This window comes from Trematomus bernacchii, unplaced genomic scaffold (assembly GCF_902827165.1).
Source record: "Trematomus bernacchii unplaced genomic scaffold, fTreBer1.1, whole genome shotgun sequence".
Classification (NCBI taxonomy): domain Eukaryota; kingdom Metazoa; phylum Chordata; class Actinopteri; order Perciformes; family Nototheniidae; genus Trematomus; species Trematomus bernacchii.
The window spans coordinates 2143759-2171614 of NW_022987727.1; the positions used below are offsets into that span (position 1 = coordinate 2143759).

Genomic DNA, 27856 nt, shown 5'->3' on the forward strand with positions numbered 1-27856 from the left:
TGCCTTCAGCCAGTAGATGACGGTTACACTGGGGTTTAAAACACCCTGTCAGCCAATCACAATGAGCGATGGTTGAGCGTCCTTTTCAGCCATGTTGTGGTTTTGAATGAGGAAGAAGCGGGAGATAATATTTTTCAACGAGTTTATATACAATTTAAAGTATCGTTAAAGATATATAAATGAGTTAGGGTGTAACTCAACATGATAAACTTTTTTCCGAAGGCGTTGTTTGCGACTTGTCGCATTCCTGTTGGAATTTAAACATACTTCAATAAATTAGCCGTTTAGCTAGCTCTGTTAGCTAGCGGGTGGTTAGCGTAGTGGGCTATCTAGGCAACTAGCTAATTCTCAGCTAACTAGCTAACGGTTAGCTCGTTTCGTGGGAAAGGAAAATGTTAATTGTGAAGAGCGTTAGCCTTTGAAATAGCCTCAGCTTACCTGCTTTAATCGAATGATGCGCGTTAGCTTCATTTTTTTGGGACTATATTGACAGGTAGACTGAAAGCAACTTTAGCTATTTATTTTCAAACCGGCGGTTATATTTCTGAAAGCCATGTTGAATCAAATATACGGATGGATAGAAACAAGCTTTGCCAATCTTCGCAACGGTGTCCCAGCTGCGGAGCACTCTGATGCTCACCCGGCACAAGCAGACGGTCCGGTGAGGAGGAAAAGACCAATTGAATGGTACGAGCTACAACCGCAATATTCCCATGTGTAGTCAAAAGTCAGTATGTTTAAAAAGACCGACCCGAAATTTGTTTTCTGTTATATTATGGGTGAACTTAACAGTTTCTGTAGAGCTGCCATTCATTGTCTCGATTCAACATTTGTTATGTGAATATTTCTATCATCACTTGTCTAAATGAATGTGTTATTAACTGTATAGCGTCAATCTGTTTCCCCTTTAAGTTTGGAAGATGGGCATAACCTCGATGAAGATGGTGTAATAAAGAAATCTCGAATGGGTAAATAATAACTCACTTTGCTACTTGTTATGATGTCCGTGTATGTGATCATATAGTTGAATCAGTGTTATGCTACTTACAATCTTGTCCGTCTGTTTTACATTTCACTAGGAGATATTATTGACACAGTAAAGGTTGCAGCTGAAGGGGTTAAGAGTCACAGCTCCAGTATAGCTACATGGATGAGGAACAATGTGAGCCCTGCTCTGAGAAATATACTTCCTGCCACCCCAGGTCCTTTACCTCAAGATCCCCAGCCCTCAACATCTGCAGCAGTCTGGGCAGGGATGCCGGTAAGGATGCTCAGTCTTGGCTGTTGAGATTCCATAACATTTCACGCTTTTAATTAAAAATGTCCTATATTCTTTTGGTTTAAGATTGTTGAAAGGAACTGCCTGGATGAGCACTTCGCTGCTCCCTCGACCACTTTTGATTGGAAAGCATCCAAATCAGGTTAGATGGTCACTAAGAGCATTCTATTGTCATTAGAATGAAGGTTGGTTTGTGCAGACGTAAGGCTCTTGGAGAGAAGTTCATTATTGTACTGTTTTTTTTCAACTCTAGAATGGTCGCGCAATGAGAAGACCAATGTGGGATTCAAAGTCTGTAGGCGACAAGTGTGCATGAGTCCTACACATCGTGAAGTGCCAAAAACAAATGGGCACTCAGTCAACTTGCCAGCCTCCATAACTCCAAAATTGCATCCCTCTCCAAGGCTCGGCAGGCCCCTAAACCTGCGACCATATGGAACACCAAGGTATTTCTTTCACCTTTTACCTCAAGACAAAATAGTTCAGGGCTCAACAATAAGGATTGCTGTTGCTTTTTGTTATATGAACTTCAGTAGGTAGATGATTATTATGCTAATTTTGTCTTTGCAGTTTTACTGGAGTGACAAGCAGCTCCTGCACCAGCATGTATGAGAATAACTTTCCCATCAAAGTGGTGCAGAGCCCAACACACAGCAGCTCATCTGGGCGCCTTCACAATGCCCGGACCCACTGCACAGCACAGGAGGTCAGACATACGGACTGTTTTAATAACTTCTAACTCAGTTTGTGTGTTTTTTGTTGATTTATTGCTTCTCCTTTGTGTTTGTGCAGTCTGTTTGTGAAGAGGAGAAGGAGGTCTACAAGCAGCTCCTGACCATGGTCTCGGGTGGTCAGTCATCTTTTCTTCACAACGGGGGCTCACACGCCATCGTGAGATCACACAGAGATTTGTACGCATCCATACAAATGTAGTAGACTTGACCAGTGTCATATTCAAACTGTTGATAGGTATAAAAGTGAATACAGAATAGGGGGGGCACAGGGGGAAAGTTGTGTCAGAATTCAGTCACAGGCCAGTCGGGGGCTTCAAAAGCAAATAAGGTCAACCATGGTACTCTATCCAAAATGTGTTATTTTTTGTTCTGTTGCCAACAGTGATTCAAGCATGCTTAAGGGGTAGTCACATCTATGTTTTGTATTTGGAACCGGCAGGCAAGGAATACAACTAATAGATATATCCATCTATCAAAAACTGAATTAAAAAAATGGATAAATAGTAATAGTTCCATGTCTATACTTAATATCTGTGTTCTGGATGGTATCTTCATCTTATTCCTGTCACTTTCTCATCAGTTCCAGCTTCCTCATTTCCAGCCGCAGACTGCAACAGTTCACTTCCCCTAGCTTGTCAGCAGCGGGGGAAACTTCAGAGGGTCCGAGCAATCCCCCCAGCCCCAGGGGGACGTCGAGCCACAGTTCCAGCAACCTCCCGAGCCCAGGTGGGGCCTCCAGCAGGCCAGGGGTCCAGACATGGTCTTCGGACATGGACCCCAGTTCCAGCAGAGCAGCCACTCTCCCATCAACGCCCTCTCCATCTGCTCTGCAGGATAACTCCTCTCAGGACACACAGTCATCAGGTACCATTTCTACATTTTTGAGTAAACAAGGCATCTTGATATGGGATGTTCATAATAAATTGAATATTAGCTTGCTTCTGTATTTTTTCCTTTTTGCTATAATAACCTTTTCTTTTCTCTCAGCTCATGGCAGTGACTCTGTTATTATTGTTAATGAGAAAAAGGGTAAAAAGCAAGACGGCTCAAGGTCAGTATTTATTTTCACTAATCTTTGCACTGTTGTTCCTTGCGTTGTTTCGTCACCATAGGATTTCACTGGAGTTAGTGGAAATGAAACGAGTAATATCATTTTACGTTATCGAAGCATTTGGTGCTGTTAATTTAGAAAGTGTAAATGAGTTTAGTACCATGTAAAGTCTGCTATACTTGGTGGAGTAAAAACAGTGACTAAAGTCAACTCGGGTGTTATGATTGTATGCACAATAACACATTTCTATTCCTTTACAGCCTGCCATGTTTCCAAGCCGAGTTATGGATAAAGGAATTGTAAGTACTTTCCAATGTGTTTAATTATTGATCCATTATTCACTGATGTTATGATTGAACAGAGGAAACATGAGTCTTTTTTTGTCACTGTAGGACGAGTATGTATGACTCCCGTGCCAGAGAGAGGCGGAGACACATTGAAGAGCAGGAGGCGCTGACGGCCCTGCTGCTGCGGCAGGTCAGTGCGCACCACTGCAGCTCTCTTTCAGATCCATTTATCAGCTTCTTCTCCTCCCAGTAACGTATGTTGTGTTGTTACTGGTTCCCAGCGCCTGTCCGAAGAGGGGCAACGCAGCCCAGATGTGGAGGTCCACGTTCGAGTTCCTTTGGAAAAGGAGGTTCCTTTGACTCGTGTGATCGAAGAACCAAAGCCTTTGGAAGAGAAGCCAGAATTCCCTGAACTCACAGAGGTGAGGACTTTCTCTGTACGACATCAAGCTTTATGAATTTGGGGACAAATGTGTATATATAATGATACAAATATAGAGGTTAGATGAATACATTGCTTTCTGCTTTTTCACTTGTATGCTCTCTCTGTGTGTTAAGGAAATGGATGATGAGGTGAACGGGGCGCTGGACGGAGCTCATTATGAAATTTTGAGTGAAGGTTTTGGTCTCAGTCTCACCCGCAAAGACCTGCAGACCCTCAGCGACCTCAACTGGCTCAATGACGAGGTGAGTGCACTTTATCCCAGAGGTCAGATCTGCGTGTGAATGATCAGCAGGCTGTCCTTTATTGGCAGATGTGTACATCAGATATAAAAACAAGAAATACGACCATGATTTTAATTAAGCAATAACCCACTAGAGTGATTTGAAAACAGCTGAAGGGTGTCATTAGTTAGTTTCTTAATGCTTTAATGAAACCATCTTTATCAAATATACCCGGCAAGGTTTCATAAAAAGGAACAAAGCCAAAATAATTTTTGAGAATAATAATAACAATGTGCTCTATTCTGTCCCACTAAACAAACCACTTCACAATATGTGACTAATGGTGCAGTGAAACAATTGTAATGCGATCACAGCTGTTTGAACAGTATTTAACATTGGACTGGAACTATCCTTTTCATAATGCGTCTGTAATTCATGTAGCACAACTGAGCCTAGAGTTGTGCTTGTTCAGTGAATTGAAACTCTCCCTCCTTAATATCTCAGGTCATCAACTTTTATATGAACCTGCTGGTGGAGCGCAGCAAGGACCCAAAGCTGCCGTCGGTCAACACCTTCAACACGTTCTTCTACCCCAGGCTGCGCAGCAGCGGCTACTCTGCCGTGCGCCGCTGGACTAAGAAGACAGACATCTTTTCTAAAGACATCCTTCTGGTTCCTGTCCACTTGGGGGTGCACTGGTGCCTCTCGGTGAGTTTTTTTAACATGATTTTAAACCTGGAAGTAACAATTTGGTGATTTTGTATTGCAGTTTTTTTACTGTGCAACTCTCTCTCTCAGGTTGTGGATTTCCGCAAAAAGGCTATTATGTACTTTGATTCCATGGGAGGAAACAATGACGGCGCGTGCCAAATATTATTGTAAGTTTCAGTATCACATATAAGAGTTTTGTTGAATGGTATATTTTCTGGGAGCTAAATGTAACTAATGCTCATTGTTTTTCATGTGCAATAATAGAGTATAAAACGTTATTTGTATTTGTCTTGCCAGAGACTACCTGCTACAGGAAAGTAAAGACAAAAAGGGCAAAGCACTGGATACTTCAGACTGGACTCTCCACAGCAAAAAGCGCAGTGTAAGTCCTAAACACACAAGGGTGCAGAGCATGCATTTGTCTTGCCATTTCATGTTGTGTTTTCAAATGGCATGTGTTTAGGAAGTTTGGCATAGGCTAATTGTCAACACAAAGCTCTGTATAATAGTTTTAGAAAATGCCCAGCTCGTTCAGGTTTGTTTTGCACTGCAGCGTTATAACCCAGTGAAGTCGTTTTAATCATCATGAAATTCGGGATTCATAGAGGTGCTGGAAATCCTTTAACACATTCATTTTATTGTGGTTTTTCAATGATTTAAAAAGTAGGTTTTCAGATAAATCATCGGGTTTGTAGAGGGGGAATGTCAAATAACCTCTTTATTTCTCTTATGCCCTCAGGAAATCCCTCAGCAGATGAATGGTAGCGACTGTGGAATGTTCACATGCAAATATGCAGATTACATCACCAAAGACAGGCCAATCACGTTCACACAGGTAATGACAAACAAAGATTCTGGTAATCATCATTTCAGTGGCCTCAAAATGACGTGCTCTTTCTTTTCTTTTCAGAAACACATGCCCTACTTCAGAAGAAGGATTGTTTGGGAGATTCTGAACCACAAACTGTTGTGATATCAGTTCGAGGCTTATGAACTTTGATAGTCAGTCTCGAACGTTGAGAAGTCTTGGCGATGGCTGAGCTCAATAGCAGGATCCACTCACAGTGGTCCTGCTCTGGGAAAGACATGCAGACCAGCTGAGGACATCAGGAACCAGCTCTGCTTCCCTTCATCCCCTCCTGCCAATCCAAACCCTCAGCTGCAACAAGCCCCGCCTCTCAGTACTCTACTCCACTTTGTTGTTTATGTGGTGCAGCCGAGCATCAGTACAGCAGGTGAACGACACACTGCTGGTTTTGTAACGCCCAGCGGAAAACTGTACTGACTCACAAACCATACTCTGAGCTGCAATGTTTGGATTTCGTCATACAAAGTGTACTTGTTTTTGTCTTACAGGGAGAAGAGCGCATTATGCTGTATCATTTGTTTAACAAAAGTAATAGTACATTTTGGTGTCTCTTGTCATGCTTTGAGACTCATAGTGCGTTCAAAGTAATATTTCACCTTACCATGAAAACTGAGATTTAAACGGCATCTAAAAGTCTGTCTCTGTGTTTTGCATCAGAGTTTTTCTGTGCATCATGTGAACATGTCACCTAAGACAGAACTATTTTTGTAATTATTTTTCATTAAAAGGCACAGAAGTCTTAAAGTATTGCCTCAGACTATGATTTATAGTGATAATAAAATGTTTCCCATACCACAGATTTGCTAAAACAAGTCTTGGTCGCACCCTAAAACAGGAGGGTATAAAATCCTTATCTGCTTCTCTTTATAAAAGATGTAAATTGAGGTTCAAAGTCTATTTTATGTCATTCAGAGTCTCTTCTTTTACAGCAACTTTTGGGCATATTCAGTATATTTTCCACTTTGTATAAAACATACAGCATCTTGAACAGTGTAATATACTTTTTCTTTACATTTTTCTTATCTATTTTTTATTTAGATGCAAGTGTGTTTTAGAAAGGAATTCTTATGTATTGTGACTGTTTGTGTATTACCTCAAACTCTATCGGGTTTATATGAAAACTGCCACATTTGATAAAGAAGAGAGAACCTGGTCATGTGTCTCGGCTTATTTGAAACGCTTCATGTCTTTTACGAGGAATTGTCTCGTGTAACAAAAAACACAAACCACAGGGAAAACAATTTATTCAAAAAAAAAAATGACAAGTTCCAAATCTAAACAAAGTTAAATGTTTAATAGCTTTAGGGTTTTATTCTATGAAGGAGACCGACTGAACATTTACTGAGAGGTTGGTGGATGCACACTACAAACAAAACACACACATCTCTGAACATGAGTTACAAACTGACCCCATGTGACTTAAATGTGATGACCTAAACATTTCTATTAGCAGCAATAGTTATTTACACTAAATTAGCCATCATTACATTTACTTTCAACATTTTGGATGCAAATATTTGAATGACAGTGGAAACGAAGATAGTAATTTAAAAATGTAAATGTTTCTATGTTGCTTCATAGATCCATGTTCAGAGACGTTCGATATGACAAACCTTACATCTAAGGCATTTCTGTGAAGTTTAATTTTCTCCTGGAAATGAAGCCATGTCACCTACTAAGCAAAAAGCAATTTGACTAACGGGACCAGATTGAAAAAATGTAACCAGAACATAAAAAATGCTACCGGATGGAAGAATGAATTACATCTTCATGTAAAATAGAAGTTGGGTAGATAAGTGGACGACACCTGCCATTTTTATATTTCTTGGAGTTCCTACTTTTTACAGTCATTTAAACAACCAGATTTTGGTTTGAAATAGTTCCCTTTTAATGCAGCAATTGTACTAACAGTTAATGAACCAGACATGAATGTGTCAGTCAGAAAGCAAACAATTCTTATCAAAGATAAAATCAGTGAGGCAGAATGTGAAGTCATATTGTGAGGCGATCACTTTCACGATGGAAGGGATATCTGGAGTATTGCATTTGTAAGGACCATAAATTAATTGCATAGATCGTCAGACCTTGGGAGTGTTTCCAAACACTGGACGGAGGAGTTGGAAGAAGTGGACACAGTACCAGCTGTGAACAGCCATGAGACCTACTGTTGTTGGTTATTGCCTGTGAACCATGTACACAAACTGAATCTACGTTTCTCTGGCAGGATGAGGTAAGTCGAGGTATTGAGCAAGTATTTCTCTAACATTGTTCCCAAATGCTTGGGGAACAACTCTGTATCTGAACCTAGCATATGTAACTATCAGGAGTAGTGCCAACATTTGTAACACAGACAGAACTGAAATGTCTTTGACATGAACACTGACAACAGAACAAGAGAAGTATGCAAACTTAAAAACAAATCACTATTTCAAAAAAAGATGAAAACATCTATTTCACACTATGTGAAGCACACAACACACTATCAAAAATAAACACACAACTTCTTTGAAAAATAGGAAAAAAATCTTAAACGTATTAAAACTGAATCAAAACAAAACAAGAAAACCTTTAAATAAGAAATGTAAAAAAACATGAGGGTGAAAAACAGAAATGCAGTAAGTAGGTAGAAGTAAGTAAGCAGATGCAAACACAAAACAATGGCCAGTATTAAACTGGCCATAATAAACCTTGATAGTGTTTTCTGATGGAATAACAGAGCCACACTTTAGCAGTTGTTCTCCATGTCCATGTAATAAGAACTTCAAACTCTAATAACAACATCTAATTCTTGCTTCAGAAACATTTTTGGGATGTTGTGGAGAATCAGCTTCCCCTCATACAAAAAACACAGCAATACATATATTGCATTGTTCAGACAATTTGGTATAATATTGTTATTAAAAGAACTGAAGCATTACTAGACTGATGATAGGAAATCAAAAGAAAGCCTAAATACATTTAAATCTCTTATTTACAGGCAGCTCTGTGTGAGATGTAAGAAAACGTTGGAGTGGAGCAGCTCATCTTCCTGTGAATAATCTCTGGAATGCTTTAATCTAGCTCTTTAAAATAAGTCTTCCTGTGAAATCATCTCTACATGTTATCTTTTTTGTTATCTTATGATTGTCTGCAGCTTTATCGAGATTGTTGGAACTATAAATTATTTGAAGTGCCAAAAAGAAGCGAGACCACCTCAGGTAAGGTTTCATACCTGATCAAATTGCTGTTACTTTGAGAGAGGTCTAAAGCATGAACTTCTGGAAATACTTCTCCTTTTAGCCTAGAGAGCCCTGTATTTATACATTTGCATCAGTCAAACTAGGACACATGAAGCAAGAAACACACCAAAACAAAGAGTTATGTACAAAAAGGCAGGTTCAAAGCCTGAAAGCATCAAACTAACAAAGTAAAATCGGCATGTCTTACAAAAAAGTGAAAGAAACATGACTCAAAATAAAACATGGTGTTGAAATGGTGTTTTCCTGGTTTCATTCTAGCTCCCCGGAGTATTATTCGAAAATAATATATAACTTTCACAAAAACTTTGAAGCATTGACTGTGTGTGTCTGTGTTTGACTCTTTTCTTGACCTATATCAAAATAGATGCATCCTTGTTCTGTTCTTCCATTGCCTGCCATCCTCCAGCCGGGGTTGTTTGAAGTTAAAGAGTTTGTTTTAAAATATGAGTTTGTAGAAAATATATATTTTGTTGTCCTTTCTGTGTAACAGTCCGTGTTCCTCCCGAGTGTCTGGTGCCATACGTTCAGAGTCGTGTGCAGAGTTTCAGCACTTTGGGCCCCTCGAGAGAGCAACTCCGGCTCCAGGAGAAGATCTGACAAACAGTAACATCAAAGTGAAGCGAACATTTATTTTTGGATTAATATTATGTTCACATACACAGACACAAAACAAGCAAACAACAACTGGTTAAAACCCACCTCTGCCACCTCTTCACTTGTTATGCTGGTAGGTGTAGGCTGCGTGTTCTGTGGCTGTCTCTATGGCAACAGGTGGCTGGACGGCACTTTCCTGAGGCAGGAAACAATGATTAATGTTTGTGATTATTCAACATAACACTTAAACTGTTCTCGTGAGGACAAATATAGGTTGTTACCTCAACTGAGATGTTGGCGGAAGGCACTTGGGTGTACTGGGGGATGTAGGTCCCCTGCATAGACGTGTTAGCAGGCATGTACTGCAGGAGAATAGAGAGGATATGACCATTAGATCATGGAAGCTACATTGGCGGTAACTCTGTCAAATGAAGCTGTACTAGACCCGATTTATAAGCAACATTACAACTGTGTTTATCAGCTAAGGTAGCAAAGCTTAGCTGAAACTCAAGATAACATTCAATCGAATTTTAACTAATTTGATTGATCTAATTTGCCAAATAAAAGTCTTCTTCATTATATGGATTCGGCAGATCTATAAAAAGAGTCAGTGAATCCTCAGGAAAAGTTTCGATTATTGCTTTTCTCATAACCTTACTATACACTTATGTAGGTGTCTGTTGGTTGTGTATATAGGTTTATACATATTTCTATATATAATTGTATTTTGTATTCAGGATTGTGGGAAACGGTATTTCGATCTCTCTGTCTGTACACACAAACTGAAAGATTGACAATAAAGTTGACTTGGACTTTCTTGTATAACACAATCATAGACTGGTTAAACTATCTAACAGCTGAACATCAGCTAGCTAAATGATGAAGGTCCTGCTCTGTACTGACGGTGCCGCTGCTGCCCATGGAGAGGTGGCTGAGCTGCTGCGCCAGGGGCCCCATCATGGAGGTGGGCTGGATGGACATGGTGTGGTCCATTCCTGGCGTCAGGACGGCTCCCTATAAAGAAAACAAATACAGCAGGGTAAGCAGTTGCCGTTAAAATAAAGACACCGTTAGTCAGACAGACAGAGTGTGAAGGCAGCAGAATATTAAAATGCTTCTCCTGCAACAAAAACAGGAAGGAAGGCTTAAAGAAACCTGATACTCACTGTGGGCGGCATGATGTAGGACTGGTGATGTAGCCAGGATGGGTTGTGTACCTGTAGGAACAAGAAAAACATAAATAGTTTCAAGCAAAATAGAAAATAGTCAAGAAAAGCCCCATAAATGAAGCAGCTCTGTTTTAAAGATTTCAAGCATTTTTGGCAACTCATGTTTTACAGTTTACAGGAATTTGACAGCAGGCCTGGGTTTGATTAAGCCACAGTTTAACATCTTTAAAACATATATTTGATTACCAAACAAAAAACAGACAGCATAGATATTGCCAAATTTCAGAATGTGAAAAAATAGTACAAAAAAGTAGTTACAAATACAGATATAACATACATACAAAAATGTGTCTTAGTTACAATTAGATTGTATGCTTCTTTTATGTTCAATAACTCATTTCTGAAAAACGTATGAATGCATCCCTGTTAAATGCACTGTTTATTGAATCAACGTGTCGGTTATTTGACAAAATTGTATGACTGTAAGTCAATTAAGAATGTCTTTTGTTAAGGACAACTTTAGTTACAATATATAGATTTTGTATTAAAGTCAGCAGTCAAGTTGACAAAGAGAACTGTCCCCTTAGGAGAAACAAGCAAAGCTTCTAGGCATTGTTTTTGTTTGCCAGATACGAGGATAGTAAGTTATTTTTCACAGAGGGGAAAGAAAAAAAGGAATGTTTAGCATCTCAACTAACCAACAGCCCAGCTCTGAGGGTCTGAAAGTACCTGGTAGGTGGACATAGGTGAATGCATGTATGGGGAGAGGGAGGTGGGCCCCATCATCCTGTTGGGGGCGATGCTGTATGGAGAGGAGTAGAATCTGAAGAAAGAGACATAACGTTATTAGTCACCACAACATGGTCGCACTCCCTCTGGGTTTTAAAGGGTTTGTCTTAGTAGAAGTACTGACCCGTTCTGTAAGGCTGTGGTGGGGTCATAGGTCAGAGTCATTCCTCCCTGCAGAAAAGGGACAAAGGACTGTGTCACAAGCAAAGTTGCATACTAAAGTGTTTCCACAGAAGACATTAACACTAAGAAATAAACTCACAGTGTCGCCATCTCTCGCCCAGGGCCGGCCGTTCTGCAGATATTTTCCTTGGCTCTGACGCTTCTTCTGGCCTCCGTCAGCAAACTTACACAACAGGGGCTCTGGTGGCACTGGACCAGCGAGAAAATATGATGTTATTTGAAGATAAATATTCAGTACGTAAGTAAGTAAGAGAATATTACTTGTTGTGTATCATAAATACTATACTCTTTCTTCCTATTATTTCTTAATAATGCTATATTCAAACGAGATGTCATATAAAATAAACCTCACCTGGAACTCCAGGAGGAGTCTTGATATATTTTCCATTGAAATGTTGGATGATAGCTTCACATTTCTCTGTTGACTCCATCCTATAGAAAAATAATATACTAAATTATTATTTTGTTAACAATAGCAGGTTACAAGATATCGTGCTGAGTATATATCCACTTGGAGATTGGCTACCCTCACTGGCCACCAGAGGGCTCACTCACCATGGAAAATACTGAAACTGGATATTTTCTTCATGGCTCATGACGGTTATGCCATCATTAATCAATTTGACCAGCTGTCCTAATACATGTAACTCAATAACCAAAGCTCTTAACCTGGCAAAGCCCACTCCTCTGCTGGTTCCGTTGGCGTCACGGAGGATTCGGGTGGAAATGGCCTGGCTGAAGGGCTTCAGCATGCTCTCCAGCTCCTGCTCGTCCATGGACATCGGCAGATTGGAGATGTATAAGTTGGTGGGGTCCTGCTCTTGTTGCTGAATGGAGAAAAAAAAGCCACACGGTAATTAATGCACGATGAAATTGAGCTGACAGAGCTCTTCTTTTTCGTGCATGGCAGAAACCCAAATGAATTATGATGTCAGGAGCCCTTCAACAATCAAGGGCCACACATTAGCTGCAGGCTAAAGGGAATTTATATAGCGTTTAGAAAGTGTGTGAGGTGTCTGATATTTAAAAGGGTGGCAAGACAGTTAAAAACTGTCTGAGAATGACAGTGGAGTGTCTGGAGTGTATTTTGGCGTGAGCTGCAAGGAGGTCTAAGGAGAAAAGAGAAATTCAGAGATGGTGGAGATAGTATTGGCTGGACTTCAGCTGAACTCATTTCTCTATTTCTGCCTCTACTTGTACTCTTCCAACTTCTTTACTTCTCCCTGCTTATCTCTCATACTCCATCACCCCACGTTATGACCAAAAGGGTATGACAGGCTCATTATGAGAGACTAGCCTCTTTTTTCAGGATCCAGGTAATGTAATATCAAAGCATAATTACATTTCATATGGCTCTTCATCCATGGATGATTTAAAATGATTATGTGCTCTCGCTTGGTTGAGAATCATAGAAGAGACATTTTGGACAAAGACCTTTGGAAATGATCTGAAGAGAATCTAAAGCATTATGCTATCATCGTCCCCACAAGGCTAACATTGTCATCCTGTTTCCTAGATCATGGTAATATTGTCGCTTGCATTCATGCAGTAATATTTATGGGGTAATCCCGACCTTGAATGCAGGCATGAGGCCGGCACCGTCGGCTTGCATAAATCAGGCATATTATGCAGGTTTTTGAAAACTGACTTGGTAATTATTAATGAACAACATGAAAGAAACTCCTAGAAGTGCTTCAGTTTAGTTTTGTGCATTTGAACTATTTTGTAGGCTTCGTATTTCCTTACTTTCTAACCCTAACCCTCCTGCTGAAAATTAGATTTGAACAACAGCATCTTGTAAGATAACCAATCTGTACCACCCTCTAACCATAATGCATATTCATTATCTCAGTGCAGATGTGATTAAACCTGTAAATGCAGTGTGAATTAATTTTCACCCCATGAATAATGCATGCAATAGCTGCGACCTGTGCTGAAGGTGATTTCTCCTTCACCTCCCTCCTCCTCTTCCTCCTCCACAGCAGTGTTACTAGGAGATGAAGCTCGAACCCATGTGAGCAAAGAAGACCTGCTGTGTATTTCAACCGCAAATGAGTCACAATGAGTCAGAGAGAAATCTGACTCAAACATAAGCCTCGCTGTAAACCCGGAGAGAGGAGGTGAGTGAAATCAAGTTTTTCTGTGAGCAAGAAGCCGTATGAGTGTCAGTGATCCAGCTTACAGGGAGATCAGCTTTCCCAGGGTGTTGGTGGTGTGTGTGGCTTGTTTGTGTGTGTCATAATCCGTTTGAGGCAAGGCTGGTGAAGTGCGTGTGTGTGTGTGTGTGCGTGTGTGTGTGTGTGTGTGTGTGTGTGTGTGTGTGTGTGTGTGTGTGTGTGTGTGTGTGGACAGGGCGGCTGGCTGGGCACAGGGCCCTGCTGACTGGGGAGCTGCTCTAGACACTGAGTCAGATGCCACCAGGGAGAACACACAGCTCCTTTGTACAGGGGGCAGGGACACACTCCCCCAACACCGTCCCCACTATGAAGCATAACATGCACACGCACACATCATGTACACGTTTGTGCACACTTATTCTACAGTGCATTAATACCCATAAATACACTCATTTAAGCCTACACCCAGTGCACCGCCCAGCAAACACACACACACACACACACACACACACACACACACACACACACACACACACACACACACACACACACACACACACACACACACCACACACACACACACACACACACACACACACACACACACACACACACACACACACACACACACACACACACACACACACACACCCAGACATGCTCATACTGAGGCTTAATTGGCTTATATTCCTGAACCGTGGCACAAATAATAACAAAAAACATGGGGAGAGACGACAAGATGGAGAAAGAGCTTGCGGCAGCTCTAAAAGAGACTTTTATAAGCAGCAGATAAGACCGAGGAACAAACGCTCTTCCACTGGTTAATAATTCAGCAATTCATTTTTTATTTATAATTAACCCTTGAACTTTTGCTGAGTCACTGTGAACATTTGGGAAAGTCTGATTTTCATGTGCTTATACTTTTACTCCACACACATTATTTGATTAAAGCCAAAACTAAGTCGTAAGCAATGAACTCTAAATATTAACATCTCAAATGGTGTTTTTACCTTGGCCATCTGAGCCTGCACTCCTCCCGCCTTCAGCGCTGTCACTGCCTTCTGAGCTGAGCCCGGACTGTCAAAGTCAACAAAGCCATAGCCTGCAGGGAGCGATACATACAGCAAGACATACACGTTATGACAATGACATGCATACCGCAGGACTCTGTGGACACAGGCATGTAATGTGAGCTCATGAAGCTCTTATAGTACGATTGAATCTGAAAAGACAGCCAGTGAGGTTTGGACTGTGCTTCTTCACAGATAACGTTTTACAACACACAATACACACCTGTAAGGTACGTATAGTTGTGAAGCTTAACAAAGTACACCTTTGGCAACCAAATAAAAACTTGAGATAGCTTTATTAAGAAGAAAGAAATAGCAATGTGGTGTACCTGCAGAAGAGATGGAAACTATTTAGTGTTGCGCTGATGTCATTTCACCTTTTTGTGTTGTAGTGAAATTAGAACGTGATAATATAGGGTGGTATGAACTTATTTACTGACTATATTAAAGAAATAATCTAAAGATTACAAAATGGAAAAATGCCTGCTGAGGCTTATCCTAATTGAACAATAGGAACTGATAGGAAGTCAAACATAAATAAGTTACACAAAGGGAGAACGTTTTTTAAGAGGGAGAGGAATTTACAAATGCCCTTTGGCTTAACTGACTGTCATAACAAAAGTAATGTAAATGAAACTTTGGCAGGCATTTTTCCTGTAAAATGGTTGCAGTCAAACAAATTGTGAAAACCTCAGACAGTTGTCAAAACAAATGCTACAGAACCTCTGATTCCTTTCCAAGCCTTTGTGTCTTCCTGTGACTTGGGGAGTGTTGGTGTTTCTCTGTCTGAAGTTACATGAATCTTTATATCAAAATGTACTTGTACCACTTCCTATCATTAAACCTCTGCAGCATAATTGATTTTAACCTGCTGAGGCCTTTTCTCTGACCTTTGCACTTGTTGGTAGTCTTGTCCAAGATGGCCTTGGTGGACACGATTTTTCCATACCTGAAAAAGAGTAAGGTTCACACTCAATGACTGGACTAGCACTGTTTGCTGAAAATAAAGCCTTGTTTACATTCAATATTAGCATTAGCGTGGTTTCTCTCTAAACTCAACACACCCTATGGGATTGTACTCCATGATGACTGAATTATAATTCACCTGACAGATTCAATGCAGTGACACTGAATACAATTACACCATCTTATAATAAATGATGTGCATAGGGAAATCTTTAGAGAGGAGGTGGGACATCAATTCAATGAAATAAGAATAATGTCACGTGGGTTTCTGCATGCTAGAAAACTATAGATTTCCCATATTTTATTTATTCCAGGTCTCACAAAGATGTCAATAGGGATCGTAACTCAAGGGGAATCCAACATGATGTGAACATATAGTAAAAAGAAATCCCTCTGCTGCACTTTCAGATTGCTTCATAATTGTACTATCAATACAAAAATCCTGCATTATCCATCCAGCTGGCCAGCTAAAGACACTGCCGATGCATAGGATAGTCCCTGACTTAGGCAAATGCTTGTGTGCGGCAGAGTGTCTATCGGTTCCCATCTCTCCAGGCATGTGCATGCAGTGTAATCTGATATGCCTCTCCTTGGCTGTCCTGTCCAATGCTGGCTTCCAGCCATACTCTCATTCTACTAACCAGCCTCTCTCAGCAGCGCTCTGCCCTCCACTGGGTCTTAGTGCCTCTCACAAAGCAATCCAGCTTTCATTCACTGACACTGCACCACTGCCACATATAATCCAGGCCAAAAGAGTCAATTTTTAAATATACTCGATTAGTAGGGATTATGCAATGACCTGCTAAAATGTTATTCTGACAGTTAATCTCTGGGATTACTAAAATTGGATATTAAGTTGTTCTAAATGATTGATAGTTTAGAGATTTTCATCGAAGTTCGACTTTCTCTTCCTGCTTGGTATGTCAACCCACTGAAGCATGTTTATACTCAGTGGCTTTAAATAACCTCAAACGTTCTGTTTATCTTCATTCTTGGGTCTTATCTGTGTTTATCCCCTTCATAAAACCTCCTCGATATGTTCTCAATTTTTTATTTTCCATAGACATTTTATTATGTCACTATTTCATGGAACATTTCTGATTTTAAGCCATAAAATGCCACTAAATTGTCTTAGAATATTTTCAGATGCATCATTACTGGGCGCACAGCAATAACACCAGTCCAAGATTTCACATTATTTCTAGCATTCAAGCCGTCAGTTCTACTCACTCTACTCTCCTGCTTACGAAGTTGAGATAGCCGTTTAATGAATTGCGCTCAGAGGTCTTTGACTTTGTGATGCAGAACGCAGAGAGGGGCTTGAGACTCAGCCATGTGTGAGGGAGCATACTCCAGCCCCATGTCCATCCATGGTCAACCACTAGATACAGACTAGGGCGGCAGCGAGGCACCCAGAGAAACTACTGCAGGGGCCGGAGATGGAGAACCAACCCCCATCCCGTCCTCTCATCCCTCGCTCCCAACACAGTACATCTCAGAGCGAGCATACAACAACTCTGAGTGTGGGGGAGGGGAGCTTTGGGTGTGTTGTGTCCTGAAACCATGCACACATTTGCTGTTCTAACTTGTGTTAACTAAGTCAAATTGTCTCCATTACTTGTATTCCCTACTGCTTTACATCCTTATCGAAAAGCATTTCCCCAATTAACTATTATTGGAGACAGTATCCTCTCTCAGTCTAGTTTAACTGAGAGTTACATTGGCTCTAATGTGTTCTGCTAAAAGGCAAATTTCATGCAGTGATTTTATCTGCTCTGTAAAAGCAGAAATTTGAGAACTACCCCCACAGAACACCACCTGACACACAAACCCTGAACTCCATCCACTCCTCCCCCTCTGATTCTCTCCATCCACCCCCTTCAGCCCCCCTTTCTGCTGTTGCCCTTGTTTGTCTTTCCCTTTCCCCTGGGCTCGCCGTTTCCTGTAGGGTTGGGCAGCCTCATGTGAGCCATATCTTCCAGACAGCTGTAAAATAGCAGGCCTCTCCCTCCCTCTCTCCCTTATCCAATCCCCCCATTTTCCCTCCTTTTCTCTCACTCTGCTCTTCTGGTCCTCATCACCAGGCTCCAGAATTCAATTACGTGAGCCCAGACCATTCATCTCAGCCCTACTTGTTGTGATGTCTTCCACTGAAAGCCTTACAAACATATCAGATGGATTGGATGATGCCGTTGTTTGATGTGTGACTACATGCTGCCCACAACAGAGTTTTCAAAGACTCACAGTCGCACTGATGAGCAACATGAGTGGGTTATTTATAGTGCAAAATATGACAATGAATGAGTAGAGCATAATATTATTCACATCATACTGTTTGATGCTAATCTACAAGACTTAAACACAGAGGAGAAATAATTTATGTGGGAGCAAGAGGAGACATACAGAAAGAATTAGCGTGAGAGAGGGAGACTAAACATTCTGTACCTAGTTGTTGGAAAGTCTGTGCTTAGCTGTGCCAAAGTGAAAGGTCTACGTTTGCTGCCAAAATGATTGTTGGTTTTTCCACAGGGCCACTAGATGATGGGCTTTAAAACACGTGGATGAAAATGTGGCCCTCTTATTCGCTCCAGAAATACCTGCTAATGCTTAGGCAGGTAAGGAGGAAATGCAATCCTTGACGCATTCAGCCGGTCAGCCATCTAACCATGCACCCTGAACTCTGTTCTATCTTAATCTAGTCTGCAGCTATAACTTGGTTAATGTTAGCAGCCAGCATACAGAGAGAGAATTATTGGATGTGCATGTGAAGTTGGAGCAATTGGTATTTGGGTGACTTACGGCTGGCAGAGTTTGACTAGATCCTGGTCGGTGGTTCCTGGGTGGAGTCCGCGGATGTACAGGTTGGTTTTGCTCAGCTGCTCTCCCCCACTGCTGCAGCTGCTGCCATTGCTGATGGAGGTGGTGTTGCTATTGTTGTTGTGGTTGGGGCTTGGAGGAGCCATGTGATGGTTGGAAGGGGACACATACGTCTGCTGGAGAACAAACACAGGGCATAGTAAGATTTGGTATCGTTCAAATAACACAAAGCAGATTTGCAGTATCTTTCTGGATGTGGAACAAGAAAAATCATTGAAAGGTCAAACATACAAAATATCTTTGCAAGTTGGTGTGATGATTTGTAGACAATCAATCAATACATTTTGTTTGTACCATGTATTCATAAGGTACAATTCCAGTAAAATGTTATCCCAAAAGTTCATTCAATTTTTGTATTTAAAAGAGTTAAAATGTATTAATGGACTACAGGCTCTTAACGTGCCCTGTTTTGAGATGGAAATCATATAAATCAGCCACTACAAGGTTATACAGATACTTCAAACATTTACTGGTAAAATTAACTGAACTCCTCTACAAGCAGCGACATGTAAACTGTAATACCGTTTAAAATAATGTAGCATACATGGGAACTATTCTTTGGCTGTCTAGTGAAGGCAACTGATCCCATGTTACATGAAAGCATATGTAACATCGAATCTGGTTGGAATTAAAGTTGCTGCGCTCCACACTGCTACAAGAGAGGCTTTTATGTTGTTGGATGAAGCTGGACTTTTTTTCATTGGGAGCTTTTGAAACAGTTCCAATCCAAACTGTTCACAGGGAGAACTGTGGATTATCAACCGTAACCAGGAAATTGTTTCCGGACAGAAACTTTTATATTGGCTTTTTTAGATTATGTTTTTCAGTGCTTTGAACAGCAACAAAACTAACTCAATTTAACAGTATTGTCTGTATTGTTGGGGTGGCAAAACTCTGTGTGGCTACATACTAGTAAATGCTTTTTGAATGACTTGAATGAACTGGGACATATGAAGTATTTTGAAGGTCACATATATTTATCCCAGTCTGCCTACTGCAGGGCTATTCAATTGGCGGCCCGCGGGCCAAATCCGGCCCCGGGGTGATATTTACTGGCCCTTTGAGTATAACGTTAAAAAGTAATCAATTTTTTTTTTTTTTTGTGCCATAGTGCCTTTATTCCAGAGAGGGTGTTACATTGAGAGATAGAGGGGTAGACAATGCCTGAAAACTTCGACGGGCTCGGGTTTCGAACCCACCTACTATACTGTAGTGACAACTCCTGTCATTGATTGCATCTCTGCGTGAATGATTAGATCATTTCACCTAAATGAAATCAAATGAAACATGTAGGCCTACTGAGTTCTGAACTTGCCATTTAGATCTATAAAGGCCTTGGGGCTATGTTGTTTGATTGAATTAAACACAATATATGCACTCCACTATGCTGTTGTAGTATTTACTGTATCTGAAGCTCTTAAATATGATTGCTCATATTTCAAGCCATCTTTTTCCCGGCCCCTTGCTTTGGATCATTTTCATCAACCGGCCCCCATTCCAAACTAATTGAATAGCCCTGGCCTACTGTATACATCCACAATGTTATTTGTGTGCCTGCTGTTCTCAATAATCGCATTTAAAAATCTTTGAATACTACAAAACATGGAATAAACTAAAACTGGATGTCAAATGTCAGCTAAGTTTGGCCTTGGTATTGCCTTCCTGCCAGTGCTGGTGGATGAGGAACTGTTTGATTAGTAAGGGTCAGCAGGCTCTGCCCCAGGGAACAATGGGATGGCTTGTTGGACACCACAAGGTCAGCACTGGACCACCAGCTTATTAACAGAGAGGGAGCTGTCAAAAGACTGCTAGAATCAAGCTAATGATCAACTCTCCAGTACATCAGAGGCCTGTACTACGAAGCTGGATTTTCGCTTAGCCGGCTAACTTCAGGGAAATCTCGGGCTTTCCGGTCCTACGACGCTGGTTCTCTTTTTAGCAGGCTAGATTTCCATGTTAACTTATGCTGAGCGGCAAACCTGCTCCGGAGCAGGTTAGGTGGCAGGCTAAGAGATCAACTCAGTGAAAGCACCGCCTGCTGACCAATCAGAGCTCCGTGTGCGGAGTTTAAAGCGATCAATTCATATTACAGGATAGAGGAAATACAGAAAAACTGCCGTTGCAGGAAAGACGGCCGGCCAAAATCAACTGACTGTGTGAACGTGAAAATTAATAGAATATCCCCTCCCATCTTCAGAGCAATCAAACTATTATAATATTAGCGTTAAGAAAGCTTACTTAAATATCTGCCACGACATAAGTAACCGGATCAGAGTAACATTAAGTACAGTCCGCCGCACTGTGAGTGCAGACGTCGATGTGTCCCATTATCATTCATATCATATCACATCATAATGTATCATATATTTCCTTATTTGAGTCAGCTTCTTGAGCCGTATCTGGCCGTGCAACACTCACAGTGTCACATACTGTATGCAGAAGTATTATTTAAGCAACACATTAAGTTGATGAAACACTCGAGTCAAATTCTCCTAATTAAAGTCAGATCCACTCGTGTCTTGGACGGGGCAGTGATTTCATAAACCTGTTAATGTACGCATTCAAACACTTTTTCTTTTACCAGCTGTATTCACCTTGCAGGTGCAGCTATGTGGCTTTTATCCTGGATAAAGTGTTTAAGTCATGGATGTTTAAAGTTTAACTTCTTCATATTTGACTAATATTAAAGTTCACTTTTCATTCAGGAAGTATGACGCTGCGCTGTCAGTACGCTTGTCCGTGTTTGAGATTGGTCGAATGCTCCAAATACCACCCCTTTCATGTGAACGCGCACCTAACTAGATAGGACACGGCTGGCTTGAGCGATCCACTTGATAACCAGCGTCGTAGTACAGTTTAGCCAGAGCGCGTATGTTTTGGATTGGGCCAACCGGCTAACTCAAACATATCCAGGTTAGGTTGAACCAGCTTCGTAGTACAGGCCTCTGTTCTACCCAGCTAGCACATGTTGTATTTGGGAAACACTATAAAATCTCTAAAGTAACAACACATTTTAAGAAACTAACAATTGAAAGTTCACTCACTATGGTTGCAGTATAATTCCTGCATTGTTACAACATTAAAATCAATTCTGATATTCTTCAATTAAAATATGGTATGAATGTTATAACTGAAAATAACATTAAAATATAAATATGACATCAACATTTAAGGAAGAAGGAAAAGGCAGTAAACAGCTCTGGGCGGGAAGTAAAGAAAATCAACCAATCATGAGTATGCCAACATACCACAACCAATCAACTAACAGAGCTGTTGCTATTCGCGTTTGTATTGGTTACATATCAAGTCAGTCAACATCAGAGGTCAATACAAAAATTCGACAACAACGCTAACTAGATATCAGGGAAAGGGCATGAAGCTGCATTAAATTAAAAGTAATCAGGTTTGTAAGCACTTCATTTTTGCGATGTGTTATATAAACTCACAAACAAGGTGTTCACGAGCTGTGACATACTGTACTTGTGCAGAAGAAACATTTTGAACATTTAGCGTTAGCTAGCTAGCTGGATGTCATGCAATGGAAGGTAGCTGCTGTTTTTAAAACGAACGTAATACGAATAATTACATGGCATTTCTCAAACTTTGTCCCACATAAAGTTAAACTTTAAGCCCTTACCTACGTGCAATACATGCCGCTTAAATAATGAGACCTCATCTTATAGTTTAAGGAAACTACTTCTCAAGACTTTAAAACTGTGTTTCCGGTTAGCGAAACTTTCAAATACACTGCGTTCACTCTACATGAATATGAACATCAAACCGTGATCTAAAGTCAGCTGATGATCTACAGGCAATATAACTAGCAAAATGTACATTTTATGCAATATTTCCTAATACAAACAAAGTCATTTTTACCTGACAGCTTAACACCGACTACAGGTTAAATGTGTACTCTGATATCTCGTATTACTTATGAGTTTCATATGTGTAAAATAACTAACTAACATTACTAGCAACAACAATAACTCTTGCTGCTTTATTTTATCCACATTACCTGATTGGCTTCCTGATGTTTTCCAAAGTGGAATCAGCCTTCAGAACTTACTCCCTGTCTTTTTAGAGCCCATTCATCTCAGCCCTGTTCTCTAATCTCCTTCTCTTCTAAGCATCAATAGCACACTGTTTGCTTTTCCACAATCACAGCCTCTTCCTGTGCTTTCCCTTGCCTTCACTGTAGGTGGCCCGCACACACTATCAGGAGGGATGCACCTGCAGAGGCCTGGTGAGATAGGATCTGACGGGAGACCGAGTCTGGGCCCTTGCCGGGCTACTGAGGCCTGTCTAATTAGGATCTGAGCTTGTTAGCGGAAAACACTAATCCCTCTCATGTGCTCTCTAGTCAGAAGGTAGTGTCTCATTAAGATCGCTCTGCTAGGCTCCTTCTGAGGAAAATATGGCAGTGATTCAGATCCACACCTACTCCCCATCTGCCCCAGAGCCCAGCTCCAGGTGTTTCGCCACCCATGTAAGGTAATGCCAAATGCAGGAAAATGTGCATTCAGAACAAAAAAGAGAAAGTCGTTAAGTGTCTTAAATGTGCATGATAGGAGATAACTTTTTTTTAGCTTTTAAGGTTGCAATTCCGTTCAATTTGTCTGCCCGTAATCTGACCTCATCTTTCTGATTTCCTTCCTACTTTTTACTTGTCAGTCCACAGCCACACACACTTTTCTTTACACTGTTCTTGACATGCACCACAGTGTCATCTCTGAACATTCCTTACATTCCTCTGAAATTCCCAAATGTTTATGTTTCTCTCCTTAAAGTGAACGGACATGTTTTTGATTTAAGATTATGGATCAAGCTCTCATCGTTAAATTGAACTACATTCCTGAAGGCACAGCTCTCTGGGAACTGATAAATACAGGAAACCTTCCTGTACACATGTACAATTAACAAATGACATGATAAATGGATAGAAAATTAGATGCATTACTTCTATGTATAATAACAAATGATTCCTATTCTGAACAATTTATGCTCAGTTAATTCAAGCAAATGTAGTACTTACTGTACAGAGAAACTAGACATATATATTTTTTATATATATATATATATATGTAGAAAGAGTCCTCACATCCCAATTAATATCAGAGACTACGGAGTATAGTTGCAGTAAGATGAATTGGCTCTTTGTATTATTATTACAGTTGTGAAAGAAGCGTAACTACAGTAAATGGCCAACAGCGTGATGCAGAGAGAGGCAGTGTGCTCACAGCAGCAGCTGTAGACTGATGAGGTGATTACAGTTGGGGGGGCAGAGGTGATGCCTGTAGGGAGCGCAGGTGACTCAAATACTTTTTCATCCAGGAGGGAACAATGAGTGCCAAGTGAGGCATGGTGTATGCATTTAACTCTTAAGATATAGCTTAGATACTAGTCTGGTTGTCTGACGCATGAAAAAGAAAACATCTCTCTGGCAACACAAATATTTTATGCAACTGATAAGGAAAATAATGCAATTAAACAATCTAACAAAATGTTCTTAAAGGTCACATATAGTTCCCATCTAATTATCTTTATCTCTAGGAAAATAATAAAATCAATTAAAAAATAAATATGAACGTAATACTAGCAATTAGTTAAAATCGATTACGTTTGCTTACTTTCAACATAACTGCACTTTCTATAATCATACCATAGCATTTAAAAAATGCACAAATGAACAGTCAAAGTCATAATCTCCATATTTAGAAAACAGTAATCATGCTATGCAAGAATATTTTCACAAATACATTAAATATTTAATCTTGAATGATAAATATACAAAAGATGAAGTCCTACCTGCTTTGCTAGAGAAACTTTAAAAGGCACTGTGGAAAAGATCATAGTGTAACAGAATACAAAATCTTTATATTATATCCCTGCAGCTGCAAGAAAAAATGTACAATGTGGAATAAACCAAATCAGAAAATTAATGAAAATCCTTGGCGTCCTGTGGCTAAAAGGTAAGAACTCTCCTTGCACTCCTTCTCCAGTCTCAGTCCAGTTTTATTAAAAACAACAGAAAAGTCTCTACAGACGACTAAAAAAGTATTTTTCAACAGGTATCCAACACCATGAAGACAGCAGAGATTCGTCAGTTAGGAGGAATGTTCAGGCTCTGTTCCGTGTGAACAGAACCACTGACAGACAAGAAATCAAGGTATGTGAAACACACCGGGGAGAAAGGAGAAGGACGCGGGGAGTTAATCGAAAGCAGAGGAAAGGGGGGGGGGGGGGGAATGTCTTAATCCTTTTCTTTTTCTCCGCCCTTTTTCTCGTAGTAAAAGACAGGGACCAGGGGTTAGCACTTGACGTTGGATTTACAAGTCTTTCCTCTGTGTGACTTTGGCGCTCTAACAATGCAAAATGTGTAGTAAAATAAAACATGTGTGCATGTCTTCTTTCAAGGAAAAGGTTTGAGTTTGCAGAGCCCCTCTTGAAATGAGCACATTGTCTGAATCCAGGATTCCAGGAATTCCAGGTCATTAATCTGAGCAATCTGAATTCCTGCCAGCCGCAAGGCAGGGAAGGGAATAACACAGGGAAGGAGGGAGGTATTTGATTTCAGTATTGTTCTTGTGTTTTTCAAGAAATGTTGAGTCAGGCGTCGACATATTTCTCTTCAAACACATTTTGGCATGAAACCTTAGTAGTTTAACTATTTATTTAAGAATCACAAATCAAAATGCTCCAAATCCTATACATGACTAATACGTTTACACTGTTTGTGCACACAGTCTTCTGTGATCTTGTAAAACCTTTATCCTAGAATTAAAAAAAATCGATATAGTCTACACAGGAAAGGTGGTTGAACAATGTCACCCCATGAATTATTCATAGGAGAAGACAATCTGATCAATATAAGACCTTAGATATTGATCCAGCTCTGTTGACAATGCTCTATAACTGATCTGAACATCCCATACAGCCACATATGTTACATTAGTCTTATTACATGGGCTCTGTAACTTTCCTCTTTTCCATAATGCCATGCAAAACCCACTCAGTCATCATTAGAAGGACCGAAGGGGTGGGGCATATGGGTACGCGTAAAAGAGGAAAAAAAGACTTCGCTAACTTCTGGGTAATTCAATGAAACATGACCTAAACATTACGCAGTTGATTCAACCCCCACGAATTCACATTAAAGTCGAATATAGTAAGCGTTTATTAGCTTATTCGCAGCCTAACGAGCATCTACAGCGCATTTATAAGCGGTTCTCTGCGTGCAGGCTAGATGTAGGAATGGAAGAGCGAGCCTTTCGGGAAAAAAACGAAAGCAAACTGTTGTAGTAATCTACAGGCAACAATGTAACGGGACCCGTGTTAGTTTGTACAATGTGGCAACAAAATAAAAAAAGCCCAAAGCAAAGGTTGCAACAGCAAGTAAGAGAGTTTAAACGTCGCCTGTGATCCACTTTCAAGGACACTGCAGCTTAAACAGCCGAGCAGCTTTTAACTGAAGGGCTCGAACAGCACCGCATCGAGAAATGACTGACTGTTAATGAAAAGGAGAGGGTAAAAGTAGGCTGCGTGTGTTCTTATTTACCTTCTTGATGATTTTGCCCGTGTAGCCGTTGTACGGGTTGAATCCTGTCCTTGGCGGCACAGAGAGCAGCATTTTTACGCGGCGCTGTGTCCGGAGGAGCGGAGAGCCGAGCAGTCAGCTGACGTCAGCCGGGGATATTCAGCCGGGAACAGCGGTGGGGATTGGAGTCGCTCTTCCCAGCACTTTGATGTGCTCTACACACTCTACATGGTTATATGATATTGTGTGTCTCATATCTCACTTTATTTCAGGGTTTTATGCCTGCAAGCCTCCTGTCCAACATTTTGAGGGTCATAAAGGAAATAAATAAAAGCTAGAATGATAAAATCCCACTGTACAAGTAATCCAAGTCACCCTGGATAATTTAGGATTTGAAATGGAGTATTAGAATCTAATATTTTTTTTTAATTGTCCCACATGGATACAGCACCAAGTAAAAGACTCTGCTTTAAACCCACTTTAGGAGAAGTGGGCAGCTATTATATATAGAGCCAAGGGTGTAACTTTGGTTTGAGAAGTGGGGGGGACACAAAACAGGGGGTCCTCCGCAATGAAATATTTTCTCAATTTAATTCCATTTCCTGCCTTTCTACAAATATATTAGGGACTATAGTGTTAACAAATCCAAGAAAAATGTGTAGTGTATATAATGAGTGTGCACACTTATCTAGTATCCTATCCATGTGAACCTGTTTTATTTGTGATTACCTGACATCCTCTAGGGGGGTCCGGGGGCATGCACCCCGGGAAGATTTGTTTCTTTAAATTGAAGTTGAATGCATCAATCTGGTGCACTTTGAGGGCAACATTAAGAGATTTATGGATACAGTTCTCAACACTCATATGAAACAGAACTGTATATATTTCAATAATCAAAAAAACATTATAATATGCTCACAACCAATAACAAATCATTGATAAACTCCTCTCTCCTATCTTTATCTTACCTAGTCTGCATTTTTTCTTTTTATTTATGCATATTTGACTAATCACTCCCCTTTCAAACTGTGTTTTTTATTTTTGTACTGACCTATAGTACACATTGGAAGGATTTCTTAATTTATTTTATATACAACTATATATTACATAGATGGAAATATGTGTTTACATAGATGACCAAACCGTTTGAGACCCACTGAGATAACTAGACTAAAGTTTACAACCTAATCACTCAGAGAGTCCTTTACCTCCCTGAGCTGACGTTATCTCTCTCAGTCCGACAGGAGAGGACTCTCCCTCTCCTTATTGTTGAAACAGCTTCTAATCTCCGTTAGCTCCGAGCTAGCACCAGATGCTAACAACAACCCACGTAACTCTCTCAGTCTCTCTGTCTCTCTCTCTCTGTCTCTCTCTCTCTGTCTCTCTCTCTGTCTCTCTCTCTCTCTCTCTCTCTCTCTCTATTTCTCTCTATCTCAGTCTCTCAAAGTCCGACAGGAAAGAGCTCTCCCTCTCCTTATTGTTGAAACAGCTACTAATCTCCATTAGCTCCGAGCTAGCACCAAATGCTAACAACAACCCCTGTAACTCTCTATGTCTCTCTCTCTCTGTCTCTCTCTCTTTCTATCTCTCTCTCTCACAAGATGCGCTCGTGCCACACACACACACAGACGCTCCTCCGTGACGATGACCGCTTGCGTAAAAAAAAAAAAAAAAAAAAAATGTAAAAGTGGGGGGGACATGTCCCCCCTGTCCCCAGTGGAA

The 27856-nt window shown here is 40.5% G+C and overlaps 2 protein-coding genes across 8 annotated transcripts; one reads left to right on the plus strand and one right to left on the minus strand.

Moving 5' to 3' along the window:
• Positions 1 to 58: 58 nt before the first annotated feature.
• Positions 59 to 6748, plus strand: si:dkey-21c19.3 (sentrin-specific protease 1). Of its 3 annotated transcripts, none has more exons than XM_034144596.1 (18): positions 59 to 687; positions 913 to 968; positions 1203 to 1261; positions 1346 to 1421; positions 1533 to 1725; positions 1850 to 1985; positions 2072 to 2190; positions 2594 to 2877; positions 3001 to 3064; positions 3325 to 3363; positions 3457 to 3541; positions 3633 to 3788; positions 3910 to 4038; positions 4522 to 4725; positions 4816 to 4895; positions 5026 to 5110; positions 5468 to 5563; positions 5639 to 6748. In XM_034144596.1, the coding sequence occupies exons 1-18, from the start codon at positions 554 to 556 to the stop codon at positions 5699 to 5701; spliced, it is 2058 nt and encodes a 685-aa protein (XP_034000487.1). In that variant the 5' UTR covers positions 59 to 553; the 3' UTR covers positions 5702 to 6748. The 3 variants fall into 3 exon arrangements, with proteins under 3 accessions (XP_034000487.1, XP_034000485.1, XP_034000486.1); XM_034144594.1 differs by having other exon boundaries at positions 60 to 687; positions 1080 to 1261; XM_034144595.1 differs by having other exon boundaries at positions 60 to 687; positions 1080 to 1261; positions 3633 to 3773.
• Positions 6749 to 6823: 75 nt separating this feature from the next.
• On the minus strand, positions 6824 to 26273 carry rbms2b (RNA binding motif, single stranded interacting protein 2b). Of its 5 annotated transcripts, none has more exons than XM_034144599.1 (14): positions 26156 to 26273; positions 18523 to 18716; positions 15648 to 15706; positions 14698 to 14789; positions 12240 to 12397; positions 11923 to 12002; positions 11650 to 11759; positions 11512 to 11558; positions 11328 to 11421; positions 10596 to 10646; positions 10333 to 10443; positions 9711 to 9791; positions 9535 to 9610; positions 6824 to 9428 (listed from the first exon to the last, which is right to left on the minus strand). In XM_034144599.1, exons 1-13 carry the CDS (start codon positions 26225 to 26227, stop codon positions 9548 to 9550), a joined length of 1212 nt encoding a protein of 403 aa, XP_034000490.1. In that variant the 5' UTR covers positions 26228 to 26273; the 3' UTR covers positions 6824 to 9428; positions 9535 to 9547. The 5 variants fall into 5 exon arrangements, with proteins under 5 accessions (XP_034000490.1, XP_034000488.1, XP_034000489.1 ...); XM_034144597.1 differs by having other exon boundaries at positions 9535 to 9625; XM_034144598.1 differs by having other exon boundaries at positions 9329 to 9428; positions 9535 to 9625; positions 18523 to 18713.
• Positions 26274 to 27856: the final 1583 nt, after the last annotated feature.